Source organism: Dendroctonus ponderosae, unplaced genomic scaffold (genome assembly GCF_020466585.1).
Source record: "Dendroctonus ponderosae isolate FM_Combo_2020 unplaced genomic scaffold, Dpon_F_20191213v2 Dpon_F_20191213_2, whole genome shotgun sequence".
Lineage (NCBI taxonomy): Eukaryota > Metazoa > Arthropoda > Insecta > Coleoptera > Curculionidae > Dendroctonus > Dendroctonus ponderosae.
In genome coordinates this window covers 18,265,191-18,279,705 of record NW_026018165.1, presented here as the reverse complement: position 1 = coordinate 18,279,705, position 14,515 = coordinate 18,265,191, and the positions used below count along the sequence as shown (strand labels likewise).

Genomic DNA, 14,515 nt, shown 5'->3' with positions numbered 1-14,515 from the left:
CCGACTCAGTCTTAGTCGGAAAGCACGGGAGATCACTTCGCCCACTGCCTCATCGCCTTTGAAAATGTCCACCGCAGTTGTGGACGAAACGTCAGCAATAAATTCCGATAGACCACGGCTTCAAAGCCCGGAAAACATTCCTAAATGTAGTCCAACTGTTACTGTTGACTCGTTGGGTGAGATTCGGACACTTTTGAACCCTCGTCATGACTCGTTGGAATTGATTAAGTTTGGTGGGGACAATTTGAAAATATTTTCAGACCGAACGGATCATTTTAAGCTGTTTTCAACCTATTGAGCAGCATTTTTTTAGAAGATTAATGGGTGGAAAATGGAGGATGGGGCGCCAGCGTGCAGAACGCTGGTAAGGATGGTCTCTAATCGATAAATCCCTTAACTTGAACTGAGTTTAGCTAAGGATTGCTTGCATTTGCCTTTCTTTTCTTTGATATTTTCAAATAAATTCGCTGTGGATTCTTTCCAGGTGGCACTGAGCGGCTTCGGTAAGTTTGGCAATTTTTCCGCAAACACACAGACTTTTAGGCCTGTATTTTTGACTTGTATTTATGATATTGTTGAGTGTCGTATTTATTCGACGAGGAGCGACCAGAAAGTTTCTGGATAGGGTTCATCAATTTTTAAATCTTAATTTCCTTCAAAGTAACGCGTCTTTTTTTGCTGCGAGTTGCACTTTTGGCTCTGGCTGAGTAACGAGTAGAACCGTTCTCCCACCACTGTTACTGACGAATAAGTGTGTTAAGCCCCGAAGAAAAATGGGTCAAGATCGCACAATTCAATCAAGTTGTATTGGACTCGATAGCACCAAACCGTTATGATTATGATGACAAGTCTGCCCAATTAAATCGCTTAATAGGCTTTATATGATCGCTAATTAATGAATGGTCATATTGCGAATGCAAATGAGACAGACGGGCCGGAATTCTAGTTGTCCCAAGTGTTAAATTGGACAACAATAGACGTGTTTCGCATTTGAGAGCACCAAACGGAAGTTCGTTAGATAGAAATGTATGGTTCCGGAACCGATGTGATGGGAACTGATTTATTACAATGGTCATACCGATCATCCGAAGGCCGTCATAGTCAGTCGCATCTTTATTTATAGTTATTATTGCAGGAAATTATGGTTGATTGATAATGTGCATCATCATCTAGCTGTGTTTCCCTTGTTTCTGGTTGTTTCTGCTCTTTTGAGCATTTTTGAACCAAAAGTCCCAGACAGAACTGAACAATAAACAAAAAAATCCTATTGATCCAACAGATTTTCACGGAACGTCTGCAGTTTGCTTAACCGTTTGTTACGCTACAGTTTCATCATCATCACGAAATTTCTCTGCAATCCTGTTAGTTTAGCGATGCCCATTGGCAAATTCAGTACGTTTATTTGCAGCATTTGCGGGATAATTGAGCATCAAATTAAAATAACTGGGTTATCGCACGATTAAGTTCCAATTTAACGCTTAATTAAATTCGCAAAGTTGCTCGTTCACCTTAGGAGCACTTGTATTGGTTTATTGGAGAAAGAGGCGAACAAATACAATTTTCATTTTTTCGCGAATTTTTGGGCCCGTTTTCCCGGAAACACCGAAACGGTGCTCGTCGTCAAAGTATCACAACAATTAAACTGATTAGCGATACGAAGACGAAAAGAACCCACTTGGGGTTTTCTAGTCTAGTTAACATGCACCAAAACACGCTCTTAATTGCAAGGACATTAAAATGCTGGTTCAGTTACACCAATTAGGGGCACGAGAGGCGATTTTCTTCACACTGATTGGTCGGAGGCAAAACACTGTGCTAACGCCATCATCATGCGTTATCACTACGGATAGCTGGACTTCTTGAGGCCATAAAAAGTGAACATAAAATGTTATGATCATGATCGAATCAAGTTTATAGCGTGTAACTTTTAATTTCCGTTGAGCTAAACGAAGCTGTTGAAAAGTCATGAATTTTCAAGAACAGAAGAGCTTTCAACTACTCGACTGTTTCAACTTTCATTCATTAAATCCTGCATATACGGGTATAAAAAATCCCATAAAAGCCTGAAAACAACCGGAAAATGAGCAAAATCGGTCAACTTGACCAATTAAGGCGCTTGTTTATGCACTGCCATCATCCCAGAACACTTTCTTTTCTATAAAACAAGACCAATACAAGTAAAGTGCGATTCAAACGTGAATTTTGCCACATAAATTCCCATTAAAACACCAATTTTCTTTCGACTGGAAATACGAGTTTACGCAAAAAACGAAAGTAAATAATGGGGCTTCTGCTGGAAATGCGATTGACAACAAAACCACTTTCTATAGGGGATTTTGAACCGCACCTTTGCATGTTTTGGACAATTCAACAGCGGCTTTTAGGTGTTTGAATGGTTTAAAGAACGCAATATCTTGCTTCCTTCCAGTGCTTCTATAAACTTTTATATATTCATCAGAGAAACATCAAATGTACTCATTTCTCAATCGGTGAAAGGCTAAAAAACCCGAATTTAACCGTTGCGTACCAGATCGGGTAACTGATTTACAACCTCGACTAGCATCTTATTCAAATTTCAAAGTTTTCGTTCTTAAAACTAGTGGTTTTTTTCGGGTAAAATGGAATTTCTTCCTGACGTTTCGCAAGCACGAGTGGCTTGCATCTTCAGAGGTGGTTTGCTTGAACGCTTACACTGATCTGATGCAATCAGAACAGTGTAAGCGTTCAAGCAAACGACCTCTGAAGATGCAAGCCACTCGTGCTTGCGAAACGTCAGGAAGAAATTCCATTTTCCGACGGCCTGAAAACCCACTGGTTTTTGTTCTTAGTTCGTGGCATCAGTTGATTTTAGATTTTTGTGAAATTTACCTCTTTTTCGGCGGATCCGGTGCCGGAATCGCCAGAAAACTGGCCGCCGGAAGACGCACTGCAGCTACTCGAAGCACTAGTCGAACTGGAGGAGGAGCCAATGCCGAAACACCCTATCTTATCACTGTCCTTTTCGACTGTTTCACATTGCTCTGAAACCTGGCTGACTAGATCCAAAACGCTGGTACTGGAGGCATAAACTTTGGCCTCCTGCTTCTTCTCCTTCAGCGGTTTGCCCTCTTTGGAGGCGCTTTTCTTGTGCTCCTTCACAATCACCACGTCGGCATTCTTCGCTTTTTTCAAGTTCCTGTTCTCCGCCACCAATCCGTTGTTGTTCCGGTCCTTCTTCGCCTCGCCCAGCTGCTGCTTCGCGTCCCTCAAATTCTCGAACCGAGCCAGGATCTCTTTGACAGACACTTTGGGCTCGTATTCTTCGGGGATGGTTTCCATGCGAACATTTTGCTCGCTTCGCTTATCGGGACTGGTGCACGGTTTGCTCTCATAGCGGCTCTCACTGCCCAGAAACTCAGAAGCTACGTATTCGTATGATGTTTCTGAGTTGCTCGATTCGGATTTCGTCCACGACCTGCCCGGACATAGAAATGATGCATCCAGTAGTCGAAGGAAGTGTTGGAAATTTAGTACCATGATCAGCAAGGGTTCAATCGGCACATGATTTGCCTTAGTTTAGTCGAGGATTTTGCCATAATTTACCGCCGGAAAAACATTTAACTCGCTGGATTTCCAGCTCGGAAGTTCGTTCAATCGGGAAAGTTTTCCGAACCGATTTTGGGTGAAAACGTTTGAAAGTCCGAGCTCATTGAGTGAAAACTGCTGAAAAATTGCCATTAAAAAAAACACACACACACACTAGACAACTGCCAGCAAAAAAGCACGTTCCAACCAATTAACATTCACGAAAATGCGTCTCTTTGGAGAAACGTTGACGAATGACTGCGATTGAAACCCAGAAAGGCAACTTTTCCGTCGGTTATTGTGTTAAATCAAATTAGCTGTCCATGAAACTAATTTTGTCATAAATAACGAAATGCACCGAGATTATCACCGTGAGATTATGGAGGTTTAGCAACCCAAACTAACCCAAGCGGAGGTTATTGCGCTCGATTAATTAATATGGATTCTTATGCCTGAAGCCGCTTGAGTTGAAGAAATTGCTTTGGGCTGGGAAAATATGAATTTTAACGACCTTTAATTCTCCGGGGCCCACTTTGAAAAGCAATGCCAGAAACATTCCCAGCAAAAAGTGAAAATCAAACTTTTAAACCGATAAAACCAAGGCAAAATTCTCGAAAATCTCCACAACTTCGGATTGGTTTTAGCGGCATCGTTGTGAGCTGAACATCTCTAACATTTTCTCTGTATCATTTGGTTCCAGCCGATTTTATGCGAGAGAAAGTGAGCGTTCGGTGAATTACAATTAAATCTACAATCATCCGAATGATTAAATGATGCAATTGACTTTGCGGTCGCCTAATGCCCACCAAACTCCCAAAGGAAAATCGACTTTGCATGCGACGATGGTTTGCCAACAATTGCCGCTTCTTTGCGCGTATATTTTGCGACGATTTGCGAATACATTAATCAAGATTCTTGCCTGAAATTGGAGTTATGTAAGGACTGATCACACGAGCAAAGATCCCGCTCGAAGGACCAAAACAAAAATTGATTCCCTCACTGATCCAAGTACAAAATTTCCGATCAAGAACGCCGGTAAACCTCACCTAGTACTACCACAGGCATCCTGCGCGTAAACCTCACATTTCACTTGGAACGTGTTACTGACTTTCCCGTCCACTCCCGAGTCAGAGTCCTGACTCTCCTCACTCACACTTTCCGAGTGATGCGACGAGTTTGCCAAGCTATCCAAAGAGTTCGCCTTGAAGGTGTCGCACAAAGCCAGTCCGCCGCTCTTTGCGTAGTTCTTCCAACTGGTTTTGTTCATTTTTTCCTTCGTGTGTTCGATTAGAATATTTGAAAAACCATGTTAGCCTTGGCCGGACCAAACGCGACGCAACTAACGGAGTACCAATGCGAACCGGAGCCGGAGCTTCGCACCAAAGTGGTTCGAGTGCACCATCTAACATTTGCGCATCGCTTGCTGGTACCCCTAGATGAGCTCTAGTAGCTGCTTCGCTGACCCATTGGATGACCATCGCTCGTATGTAGACGTTCAGGCCGGAAAACTATGTTTTTCACAAAATTTGTTCGCTCGGGTTCTTGCTGCCTCTTCTCCCCTTTTTGCATGCAAATTTCAGAGATCGAGGATGGATAATTTCCACATGGTTGAGACGAATGGTCACTTTTACAAAAAAAATCAAATAGCTTATCAAATGTTTCGAGACGGAAGCAATTTTTTCCGGTCTGAAGAAATCAGCATAATATAGTAGGCTCTTGCGATGGACGCTTGTTATCTAGGACATTCCGTACCGCAGCAGCGACACGTAACAGGTGCTTTCTGCACAATCTTCTCATGAAAGTCTTCATCTTACGCAGGATTCCGTCTATCAAGGCATCTTGACCATCTAATCAGAGACAAGGCCTTGTGGTTGATGTGAAGCTATTACTGCTGTTTTGTGTGGCTACGAACGGGAATCAGTTGAAGCACCAGAACTGTATCAACTGTACAGCTAGACTTTCTTTCATATACCGACTGGCCAAGTTTGGTCAATTTATGCCAAGTATGGTGGTCTAGGAAGTTTTATAAGTAGCCGTTTTTGGTTGACCAGGGATTTTGGCGTTACAAGCCACTGTATTGTCAGGGTGGTGACAAGCCATCCCCTGGACCCTTTCAAACCCAAATTATACTAAATTGTGCAAAATAACTACATACAGGCGCTATTGAGGATCATCAATACCTAATAATTTGATGTGGGTTGTCACATAATTCACTGAGAAGATCGCCAGAGAATGTAAAAAATACTTGTCAAATGGACATTACAGTGGTTGCTAATCCAAAAAAAGTTGGCCAAGCAGGGCAACTGGCGAGTTCGTTTAACATTGTACAGAATGGACTTTCCGCACTCAAACCGTGCAAAAGTACAGTTTGCTATTTAAGCTGCTGAAAATGTTTTCTTCAAAGAATTTCAAATCGAGTAATTAGCCGTGAACTTAATTTCATTTTGCGAACAGTAAATGCGCATATCGTTTACGCTCTGGTGAGAAAGTGCATCTAAATGGATATTTCTCCTTTACAGCCAAATGCGTTCGATCGGCGAGAAGCAGAAAAGCGGAGAAATTTGCGACCATCAATCAGTGAAAAGTAGCGCGGTTTGAAAATATTCCTGGTCCCAATCCAACCATCCTCAAAGCCTGAGATTCAGTTACAAAAATGCCTTCATGCAGTTCCTCTTCGTTATTAGTTTAAACATTTCAATCTTTTAACATATTTCAGCCGTTATCAAGATAATCAAATTAGCTACTTGCAGGCATGCCTTAAGTAGCAGAACCAGCCAGTGTGGTGAATCGAATAACAATAAAAAGGAAGGCATGGGGCATGGGCGTAACTAATATAACATATTTTCCACTCTGATTCTCTCCGCTATTTATTTCTATTAATCGATGGAATATGGCGTGCTAATGGTATACATTTCCAGCTCCTAATGGGCGTTAATGGCATTACCGTGAATATCAGTGCGAAAAACCCACGGAAGAATTCCTAATTGAGCCTTTGGAAGTGATCGTTAAAAATTTTCTTTTGCATGGGCTTTCAGTGCAGTCAACCGTTTGCAATCTATTCACATTGAAACTGAAGCAGTTGCACTTACCTTTCGAGCCTCAGAACAGAACTTGGTGACCATCTCGGAAAGCTGCTGAGCTCTCGGCGTGTGAAGGCTGAGTCTTCCTTGCGGCCCATCCAGACTCACTGTGGTGGGACGCGGCGCAGTACACGAGGAAATTTCACTCAACGAGAACGACTTTAGCACTTGCAGATGGCTCTGCTCTCGCTGCACCAGATGGACGCCCCAATGAGAAACTGCCACCAGCTCGACGTCTGAAAGCTGCCAATCGGATCCTGTAGAACCGAGAGAAACTCGGTTCGGAGAACTCACTTGTGCTGCTCCTGATACGGGAAACAGTCGCGCAAAATACAGGGGCCAAGTCCTGGCCAACTCGATGGCGTTTCGCTTAATATTGGCCCTGTGGGAGCTGTTGAAGTTTTCCGCTGTCACTCCATAACCGGACAGCATGTTGACTCCAGCCCGCTTTTCGCTGGGAGTTAGTCGGATGCATGGGGTCAGTCCGTAGACATCAGCGACTATTTGGCAGAAGATCAAGTGAAGGGCGTTGAGAGGGCCTGGAACAAAATAACACTTTTTGATCCCACCTCGTAGCAAATTCAATGAAGCCCGGTGTGCGGGCATGGCCTCATCGCTGTGCGTAAGAGTGAGAGAAATCAGGCTGTCTTCGTCATTTTGCTGGGGATACGGGGGCTAACGCCAAAGTAAACTACGGGATTTCGCCTCGTTTCGATTATGAATTTTTTTTTCGATTTTTGATTATGAATTGTTCCAATTAGTTGCTCACCCAGAGGCTCGGAGGGTGTGAAGTACTCTTTCCGGACCCGCAGCAACCAAGACACCCTGTTGTAGGTGACGTAAGCGGAGGTTCCTAGCGGTTGCACCCGATTGGCTGTGGTCGGGATTCGTGGTTCTTCGATTTCATTGGTCGGAGCATGGCTTTGAACCGGGGATTTTGAAGGCGGGGGCGTCTTGATTGGTCGCATGAACTCGGGCCATTCTTGCACTAGCGGAAAAATAAAAAAAAGCTAATGAGCTGGTTGATCAATTTTTTGTGGGTGTTTTGCCTCAATTTTGAGATTCTCGGTTAATAGATGAGTGCCAATTTTCATTTACAGAAGGATGAGGATTTAGTTGGGTATGTAAAATGTGAAAAGCTTTGCGAGAATATATGGGCTTTCGCCAGCTAGAGCTTGGGCTAGCTAAAGGGCTTTTTTCAACAATTCTTCAAAATGTACTGTACCTTCTTCTTGTCGGTCTGTTTTATCGGTCATGGAGGTGGATGCAACCGAGTGCTTTTTCTCCCTCTCCAGTGCGCTCTTATTCAGTTGGTGTGTTCTGAAAGTGGGCCGTTCGCCGGACTCCTTCATTGGACCGCGGGACTTTTCAAATTTCCGTTCTTCCCGATCCCACCTGGAAAACGTCCCTGTGAACTTTGCAAGTAGAAACTTTGGAAAACATGAATCCAGCAAATCACCAGCACTTTAGCCCTGCACTTGCTGCAGCCGATAAATCGCCTTTGGCTGCCGATCAGCCGAATATTTTGATTGGACACAACAGCCCATATTGGCCCGTATTAAACCGTAAATTGACCAAGCTCTTATGCTACTGTTGCAGCGGGCAAGAAATATTGTTTCAAGGATGGCCCTGCAGCAGCAATCTATCTCTATTCGATACATTCGAAGAATGAAACATAAAATCGAGTGCAGTCGGTGTGCAATTAAATTATGCATAATAAATAACCGATCTTGCGACATGGGCTAATTGGGCATTGACACGGTTTCGGTTCAGCTGGAAATATGGGTTTAAGAAAAAAACAGTTCTGGGTTTGGCAATTTACCTAAATACTTCGTAATTTTCTAACTTACATTCGTCCGACGTCTCTGGGCTCAGTGGATGTGATGGTGGTGGACTCTGCCAACTCCCAACTGTCCCTAGAGGTCCTGCCGTCGTGCCTATCGCTATCTGCAAGGCGAAAGTCAAACCACAAGTTTTCCAGTTTATTTTACAACTATGCACCTGTTTTTACAAACTTCTTTTTGGGTATTTCGCCTCAAAAATGTTTGTCTTTAAAAAAGACAGAATTTCCTCACGTCTTTTATTACAGATTGATAAATAGTAGCACTATTTATACCCAAAAAGAAGTTTGTAGAAAAATGAATCCGCCTCAACAATCTAGAACTTATCTACAACTATGCACCTTCTTGGGCCCAACTAGTCGAATCGTTATGCGTCTCCGTCATGTTGCTCTGCTCCTCCCAGTTGGCACTAAACGAATTCCTCTTCGAGTTCTGCTGTTGCACCCTGTTCTGATGCACCCCGAAAGTGTCCCGATCCTGCCGCTGAGCCATGAAGGACGATGGCGGCCCGTCCCGCTCCTGCCTCTGGGACAGGAAGTCCCTAAACCCACTAGGTCAGACCTGGGGTGCCTTGAATACTTTCCTGGAATACCTGTGACTTTTGAAGCTGCTCCTCACCGGCTCCACTGGGGGTGGAGGTTGGCTGGGTCGCACCACTGGCGGGGGCGGCGCCGGGACTAAAGGGGCAGGGGGCAAGGAGCTGGGGCCAATAGGCGGAGGAGGCGGGCCTGGCTTCCAGCTGCTGCTGGTCCAACTCTGCTGGGTGGGCGATTTGCTGCCATCGCAAGAGTTCTGCAATGAAACCACCCGTTTACCTCCCAGGCTCGCCATGTCGCCTCAAGTCAATCACCTGCTGGTGGGAGTCTGGAGTGGATTTTTCGCTGGCAGAGTCTTCGCCCCAGCGGCCGGAAAGTTGCTGCTCCAACATCAACTTCCTGGTTTCCTCCAGCTTGCTGACAGATCGGGAAGGTTTGTCCACTTTGGTGCTGCTGCTAGTCGACCGCACTGAATGGTTGGCAGTCACCCTTTCCAGCCGTTGCTTCATCTCCGAGCTGAGCTTGATTTTCCCGATGCTTCCTGGAGATGGCCTGGAGGCGCCGATTTCAAACGCCTTCTTCGAATTGGTCCTCGTTAGCTTTTCATTCTCCTTCAACGGCTCATAGTCGACCTCGTCCCATTCCATTGAGGACTCGGTTCGTACAGACCCGTGCCCATTGGTGACCGAAATTGTCTGCTCTTTGTTCGGAGTAACCTTGCGCTCCTTCTGGCGCATCTTAAAGTGCATGAAGTCCTCCCCGTTTTCGATGCTGGTGTCTCCTTTAGGAGGCGGCCATCTCCATTTGCCTGCAACACAACCATCAACTAACCTCCTGCTTGTTGCCTGTGAAGGGCGCAAGTTACCGATGCGAACTGTTTTGGCCCTTCCATAAGGATCCATGAATGGCCGCGTCTCATTGGGGTCACATTCGTCGATGGGGGGCGGCATGGGGGGCGGCGCGGGGATACCACGGCTCTGCAGGCTTTGGTTGGAGTCTGAGCTGGTTTTGCGCGATTTGTAGTCTGGAAACTTGGCTTTTACCCACTGGGTCTAGGGAAGTTGCCAAACTTACCTGATGATCCAACGCTGGGCGAGCTGGATTTCCTCAACACCGCACTGCTGTTGAAGCTGGATTTTCTCACGTGTTGTGAAGGCTGATGCACTTGAGCCTTTACAGTGGTTTGAATCGTTTCAGTTACCTAAAAGGCGAATTTTTGTGGGAATTGCGGAGGTTTTTAGAGTATGCAAACCTTGACGTTCACATCGCCGGTAGTGACGTTCTGAGTGAGCAATTGCTGCAGGGCCTGGTTCTGAGCGAGCAACTGCTGCTGAATCTGAATGTTCTGAGCCATGGCGCTCTGCAGGAAGGCGCGCTGCAGGTTCTGCTGATACGAGGCCAGATCGGTGCCGTTCTGGGGCACGCCGTTCAGGCCCTGAGGCACGTTGAAGACCGGAACGAACCCGTCCTGAGTGGGGCTCAGTAGGGGCATCATTAAAGGGGCAGGGCTGACCATGGCGGCCGGAATGCTCGGGTAGTTGAAGCTGGAAGATGACGCGCCACCAGGCGTGGATCCGCCCCCTTTGATCGACCCAACCAAGTGTTCTTTTTCCGTTAAGGTTTTGATACTGTCGTTGATGAAGATGGGCCGAAACAGGTCGCTGATGTAGTCATCGACGTTGGTGTTGCTGGCGGACGTTGATGGGGTTGTGATGTTTTCCACTTCCTGGTCCAGAACGGAATTGCCCTGGAAGCCGACGGAGTTTTCTAGGGCCCCACCTTCATCTCGATGTCTTACTTCTCTGACTTGACTGTTTGTCCGGTCCCTGAGGCCTCCGCCCTTGATTCTCAGAACCACTTCTGAGGTAGTGGATAGAGCGCTGAACTCTCCAAACGCTGGATGGCCGAGCGCAGCGTCTAAGAACTCGTCAAGGCCCTCAATGTAGTCATGGGCTTCTGCAGCTGGAGGCGCGCTTGCAGCTTCAAGGGAGTCGCTCCAGTCGCCGCCACCTAAAACCCGAAACTAGGAACAAGCGTTTGGCGGTTAACGGTTTAACCTTTGATGCTGGCGGCCAGCGACCGGGCATCGGACAGTTCATCCAGATTGCCGTCCAGCACCGGACTGAACAGCTCGTCCAGAAACTGATCCACATCGCTGGCCTGTGAAGGAACCCGCACTCTTCTCACGTGAGAGGCCAGACTGGGAGCCTCACTCGTATCGGACATTGCAGAGCTGCGCACTCCGAACTCGGACTTTTCGATGTAGGCCCGACTGGAGTGGCTGCCTGGAGGCGCCTTTTTGCCTGAAACAACCAAGACCTGTTGTGCAATGGAGCTCCCCACTGTTTTTGACTCATCAGGACTCACTTGCAACTGATAAGTCCCTACCTGCATACTGCGACTTGATGTATCGGGGGCCTCCTCTATGGGAAGTGCCAATGCTGCCGATGTCTGGATATTCAAAGTCCAGCTCCTGCTTGGACATGTAGTTTGGATGGTTCATCACCACGGGCTTGATCGGCGCAAGCTGTTCTACAGAATGGTAGCGCTCGTTCAGCTTGGAGGTCTGCGACAGGCCCAACTCCAGCAGTGGGTTGGGCTCGGCTTCGCCCAGCAGGTTGTCCAGGCTTCTGGAGCGCGATTTCTCTTGGTCAAAGTATCTAAACGGCATCAGTTCTGGCAATTTGAAATGTGCAACCCCCACAGCCTTACCGGTCATTTAGAGCGGAAGATCTGGATAGGGCCTCATGTGAGGCCTTGCGGATGGGAGAGGACGTGGGGTGGACCACTGGCGAGACTCGACTGCTGGTTTGTGGGCTGTAGCGGGACTCGCTTTGCAGTTCCCTAGAAGATTTTCTGGAGCTCTGACGGGAGGGGTGCATAACGGGGGCGGGAGGAGAAGGTCGGATCACCTCCCGGGAGACTTTCCGCGTGATGTTAATGGGCGGCTCTGGAGGGGGCACTTGGGGTCTGACTGGCGCCGGCACATGGTGGTCCACCTCAACAGCGAAACTCCTGCGGCTTCCAGTCTTCAGCAGGGTGGACTTTTGAATGGGGAAGGCTGGGCACAGTTCCAGCTCCGATACAAAATCAAACACGTAGTCCAGCCCGTTGCCGTCGTAGACCAGGCCAGCGTCATCCATAACCACTGTCCAGCCCTCTGGAGTGATTCCCTGAGAGGACATCGCTAGGAAGGCTGCTTCTTCGCATGTGCTCCAAGAATCTGAGCTAACGCTCGTCACGGTTCCATCGGGCAGTGATAGAGGAAGGGCGCAATTGGCCCGTTGCCTGACACTTTTCCATTCCAGCAAGCTGGGGGGCATATTGCGAGAATGCGGCGCCCTCTGCAGGCTGCGCATCACTTTCCTTTGCAGAGTGTCCTGCAGGGCTGGCGGCGCGTGGTCGGTGATAAACTTCAGCAAATATCTGCAAACCAGACACCCGAAACTCCAGACCTGCGCAGGGAAACTCCCTCCTAAGTGCTCACTTGCTCAGGGGCGGGCTGGGTTGGAAGCTGCTAAGGCAATGCCCCATAAGCTGCCACACCCGATCCGAATTCTCATTCTTCCAGGTTTGGTTGCAGAGCTGCACCAGCAGCTCGTCCCTTAATCCCCTGGAGTTCAGCCCCTTGTAAACCATGTAATCCGCTAGGGCGCGTTCTCTGGGCCCTGCGCCAACATAGAGCAGTTTTGCTGGGGACAGTTTTGCAACTCAAGCGCAGTTACTCACCAGCTAACTGCAAGTCGTTGGACCATCTGAGGATCAGCTTGAACAGAGCGACGGCGTCCTGGAAGTCCTGGTCGCGGGCAGCGGCCTTGGAGAGGAAAGGGGTCGTAATGGGGTCTCTCTTGTAGTGGAGGTCGGCGTCCTTGAAGTAGACTGAGGAGAACTTGGAGAATTCGAACTGGTTGAGGTCGTGCGGCAGGTTCAAGGGAGGAGGGCTTCCGATCACGCCGCCCATGACTTTCACCAGGTTGCGCTCGCTATGGATCGGAGTGTGGCCTGGAGGAAGTGTGATTGATTACTAGTGTAAAAAGGGCGTGTGGTTCTACTCACCATCCAATTTGGAGAAAATGAAGGCCAACTCTGCAGGAATTTCCAGGTGATTAACCGAAGCTTTGCTGTCGGAGCTTTTGGCGGCCGCTTTGGCAGAAGCGTTGGCTTTCTGGGCTTGCGCTTGCAGCTGAGCCTCCCTAGCTGCTCGCTGCTTGGCGCGTTCTTGGGCAATCTTCTCAGCTTCCACTCTGCGTCTGAACTCAGCTTTCCGTCGGCCGTATAGCTTGCGCTCCCTCCGACCTCTGTATAGAGCTTGCGCTTTGACAATCCCTGCAGACACTTGCTTTAGGCACAGTTTCTGGAGGAACTTATCCGAGAGTACCTTTCTTCACTTTTTCATAGTCTCTTCGTTGCTGGTAGCCTTTCCAGTGCTTTTGGATGGTGACGGCGCTGGATTTTAGCCTGCGATATTTGGTGCGGGCCAGGTAGCTTTTGATGTTTTTCTGGATGATCGTCGCGGCCCCTTTAAGGGACTCGCCTCGTCGCTGTTCCAGGTGGCGCTCCAGAGTCTCCCTCAGAAACACCCTGGTGGCCCCTAGTTGATAGTCCGGTCCATCTAAGCACAGAAGCCCAAGGTAATTAAAGGTGGCAAGGCGGGGAATAGTAAATACCTGTTCCTGTGTGGGGCATTTGGTCCAAAATCGCTCTACACAGGTCCCTATAGGGTGCACCTCTGGGTATTCTGGTTAACAAATACCTGCCAAAAATAAGGGAAGCTCACAAAATGTACTGCCCGGTCCACATGGGGCTCAATGCGAAATAATCACTTTCAGTGCTGGTTCTTCAGCAAAATCGCAACGATTGAAAATTAGGCAGCTATTGCATAGGGAAAGTAGCGGAGCCCGTAATTGCTCGAGTTCGGCAATATGGAACAACCACGTCATGAATGGTTTCGCAGCTCTCTATTCCCATTACAGGCTTATTTGGTAATACGAAATAATTAATTGGGCAGACGAGCAGCAAAGTATCTGAGCAAATAATTTCATTTTCAATTACAAGGAAGCCAAAGACTCGCTATTAATTATTTTATTTCGGTCTGTGCCTCGCACTAGTTTAGCGGAATGATTGCTAATCTATGAATAGATCAGCTGCTGATAAAACGCGCTGTTTGTCTTTGATTGCAACTGCTTTGCATTTTTAGCTAAGGAAATTAATTGATTCAAAAGAATGTACATGGTGGTGCATTTTAGTCGAGACTTCCTCCCGCGAGGGACCAAATTGGAATTTCCATTACTTCTTTAGTTCCCGAGACAAAGTCTTACTCACTTATACAGGGTTATTCACGCTATACGGCACGGACGTTTGCAGTTAGCCCGTTTGTTTTTTGCAAAGTGTTATTTGATGAATCGACAGACGCCTATCGGGTGCACATTTTAAAAATATTTCTGTAATGTGCAGAGTGTCCCAAAAGCCCTAAAAGTATCAAAGTTGTGTTTTT

The 14,515-nt window shown here is 47.3% G+C and overlaps 2 protein-coding genes across 2 annotated transcripts in view; both read right to left on the bottom strand.

Moving 5' to 3' along the window:
- The window catches only part of LOC109545328 (unconventional myosin-XV), a gene marked incomplete in the record, with an annotated part of 35,038 nt that overhangs the window by 3,094 nt on the left and 17,429 nt on the right, over positions 1 to 14,515 (bottom strand). Inside the window, 20 exon segments of the mRNA XM_048663904.1 lie at positions 6,654 to 6,887; positions 6,939 to 7,183; positions 7,414 to 7,632; positions 7,870 to 8,039; positions 8,495 to 8,591; positions 8,827 to 9,026; positions 9,078 to 9,277; positions 9,336 to 9,829; positions 9,887 to 10,045; positions 10,096 to 10,222; positions 10,274 to 10,768; positions 10,820 to 11,031; positions 11,079 to 11,324; positions 11,410 to 11,681; positions 11,734 to 12,447; positions 12,509 to 12,689; positions 12,751 to 13,023; positions 13,078 to 13,347; positions 13,400 to 13,633; positions 13,689 to 13,774. Of these exon segments, the coding sequence (XP_048519861.1) occupies positions 6,654 to 6,887; positions 6,939 to 7,183; positions 7,414 to 7,632; positions 7,870 to 8,039; positions 8,495 to 8,591; positions 8,827 to 9,026; positions 9,078 to 9,277; positions 9,336 to 9,829; positions 9,887 to 10,045; positions 10,096 to 10,222; positions 10,274 to 10,768; positions 10,820 to 11,031; positions 11,079 to 11,324; positions 11,410 to 11,681; positions 11,734 to 12,447; positions 12,509 to 12,689; positions 12,751 to 13,023; positions 13,078 to 13,347; positions 13,400 to 13,633; positions 13,689 to 13,774 (5,128 nt within the window).
- Positions 2,833 to 5,543, bottom strand: LOC125503480. The gene is made up of 2 exons (XM_048663906.1): positions 4,611 to 5,543; positions 2,833 to 3,454 (listed from the first exon to the last, which is right to left on the bottom strand). Exons 1-2 carry the CDS (start codon positions 4,829 to 4,831, stop codon positions 2,848 to 2,850), a joined length of 828 nt encoding a protein of 275 aa, XP_048519863.1. The 5' UTR covers positions 4,832 to 5,543; the 3' UTR covers positions 2,833 to 2,847.

Bases quoted from the DNA above. Each gene is read 5' to 3' on its own strand.
- LOC125503480 (XM_048663906.1), bottom strand. From the start codon at position 4,831: ATGAACAAAACCAGTTGGAAGAACTACGCAAAGAGCGGCGGACTGGCT. The intron at 3,455-4,610 runs GTGAGGTTTACC...ATGTCCGGGCAG, and splicing joins GATGCCTGTGGTAGTACTAG to GTCGTGGACGAAATCCGAAT.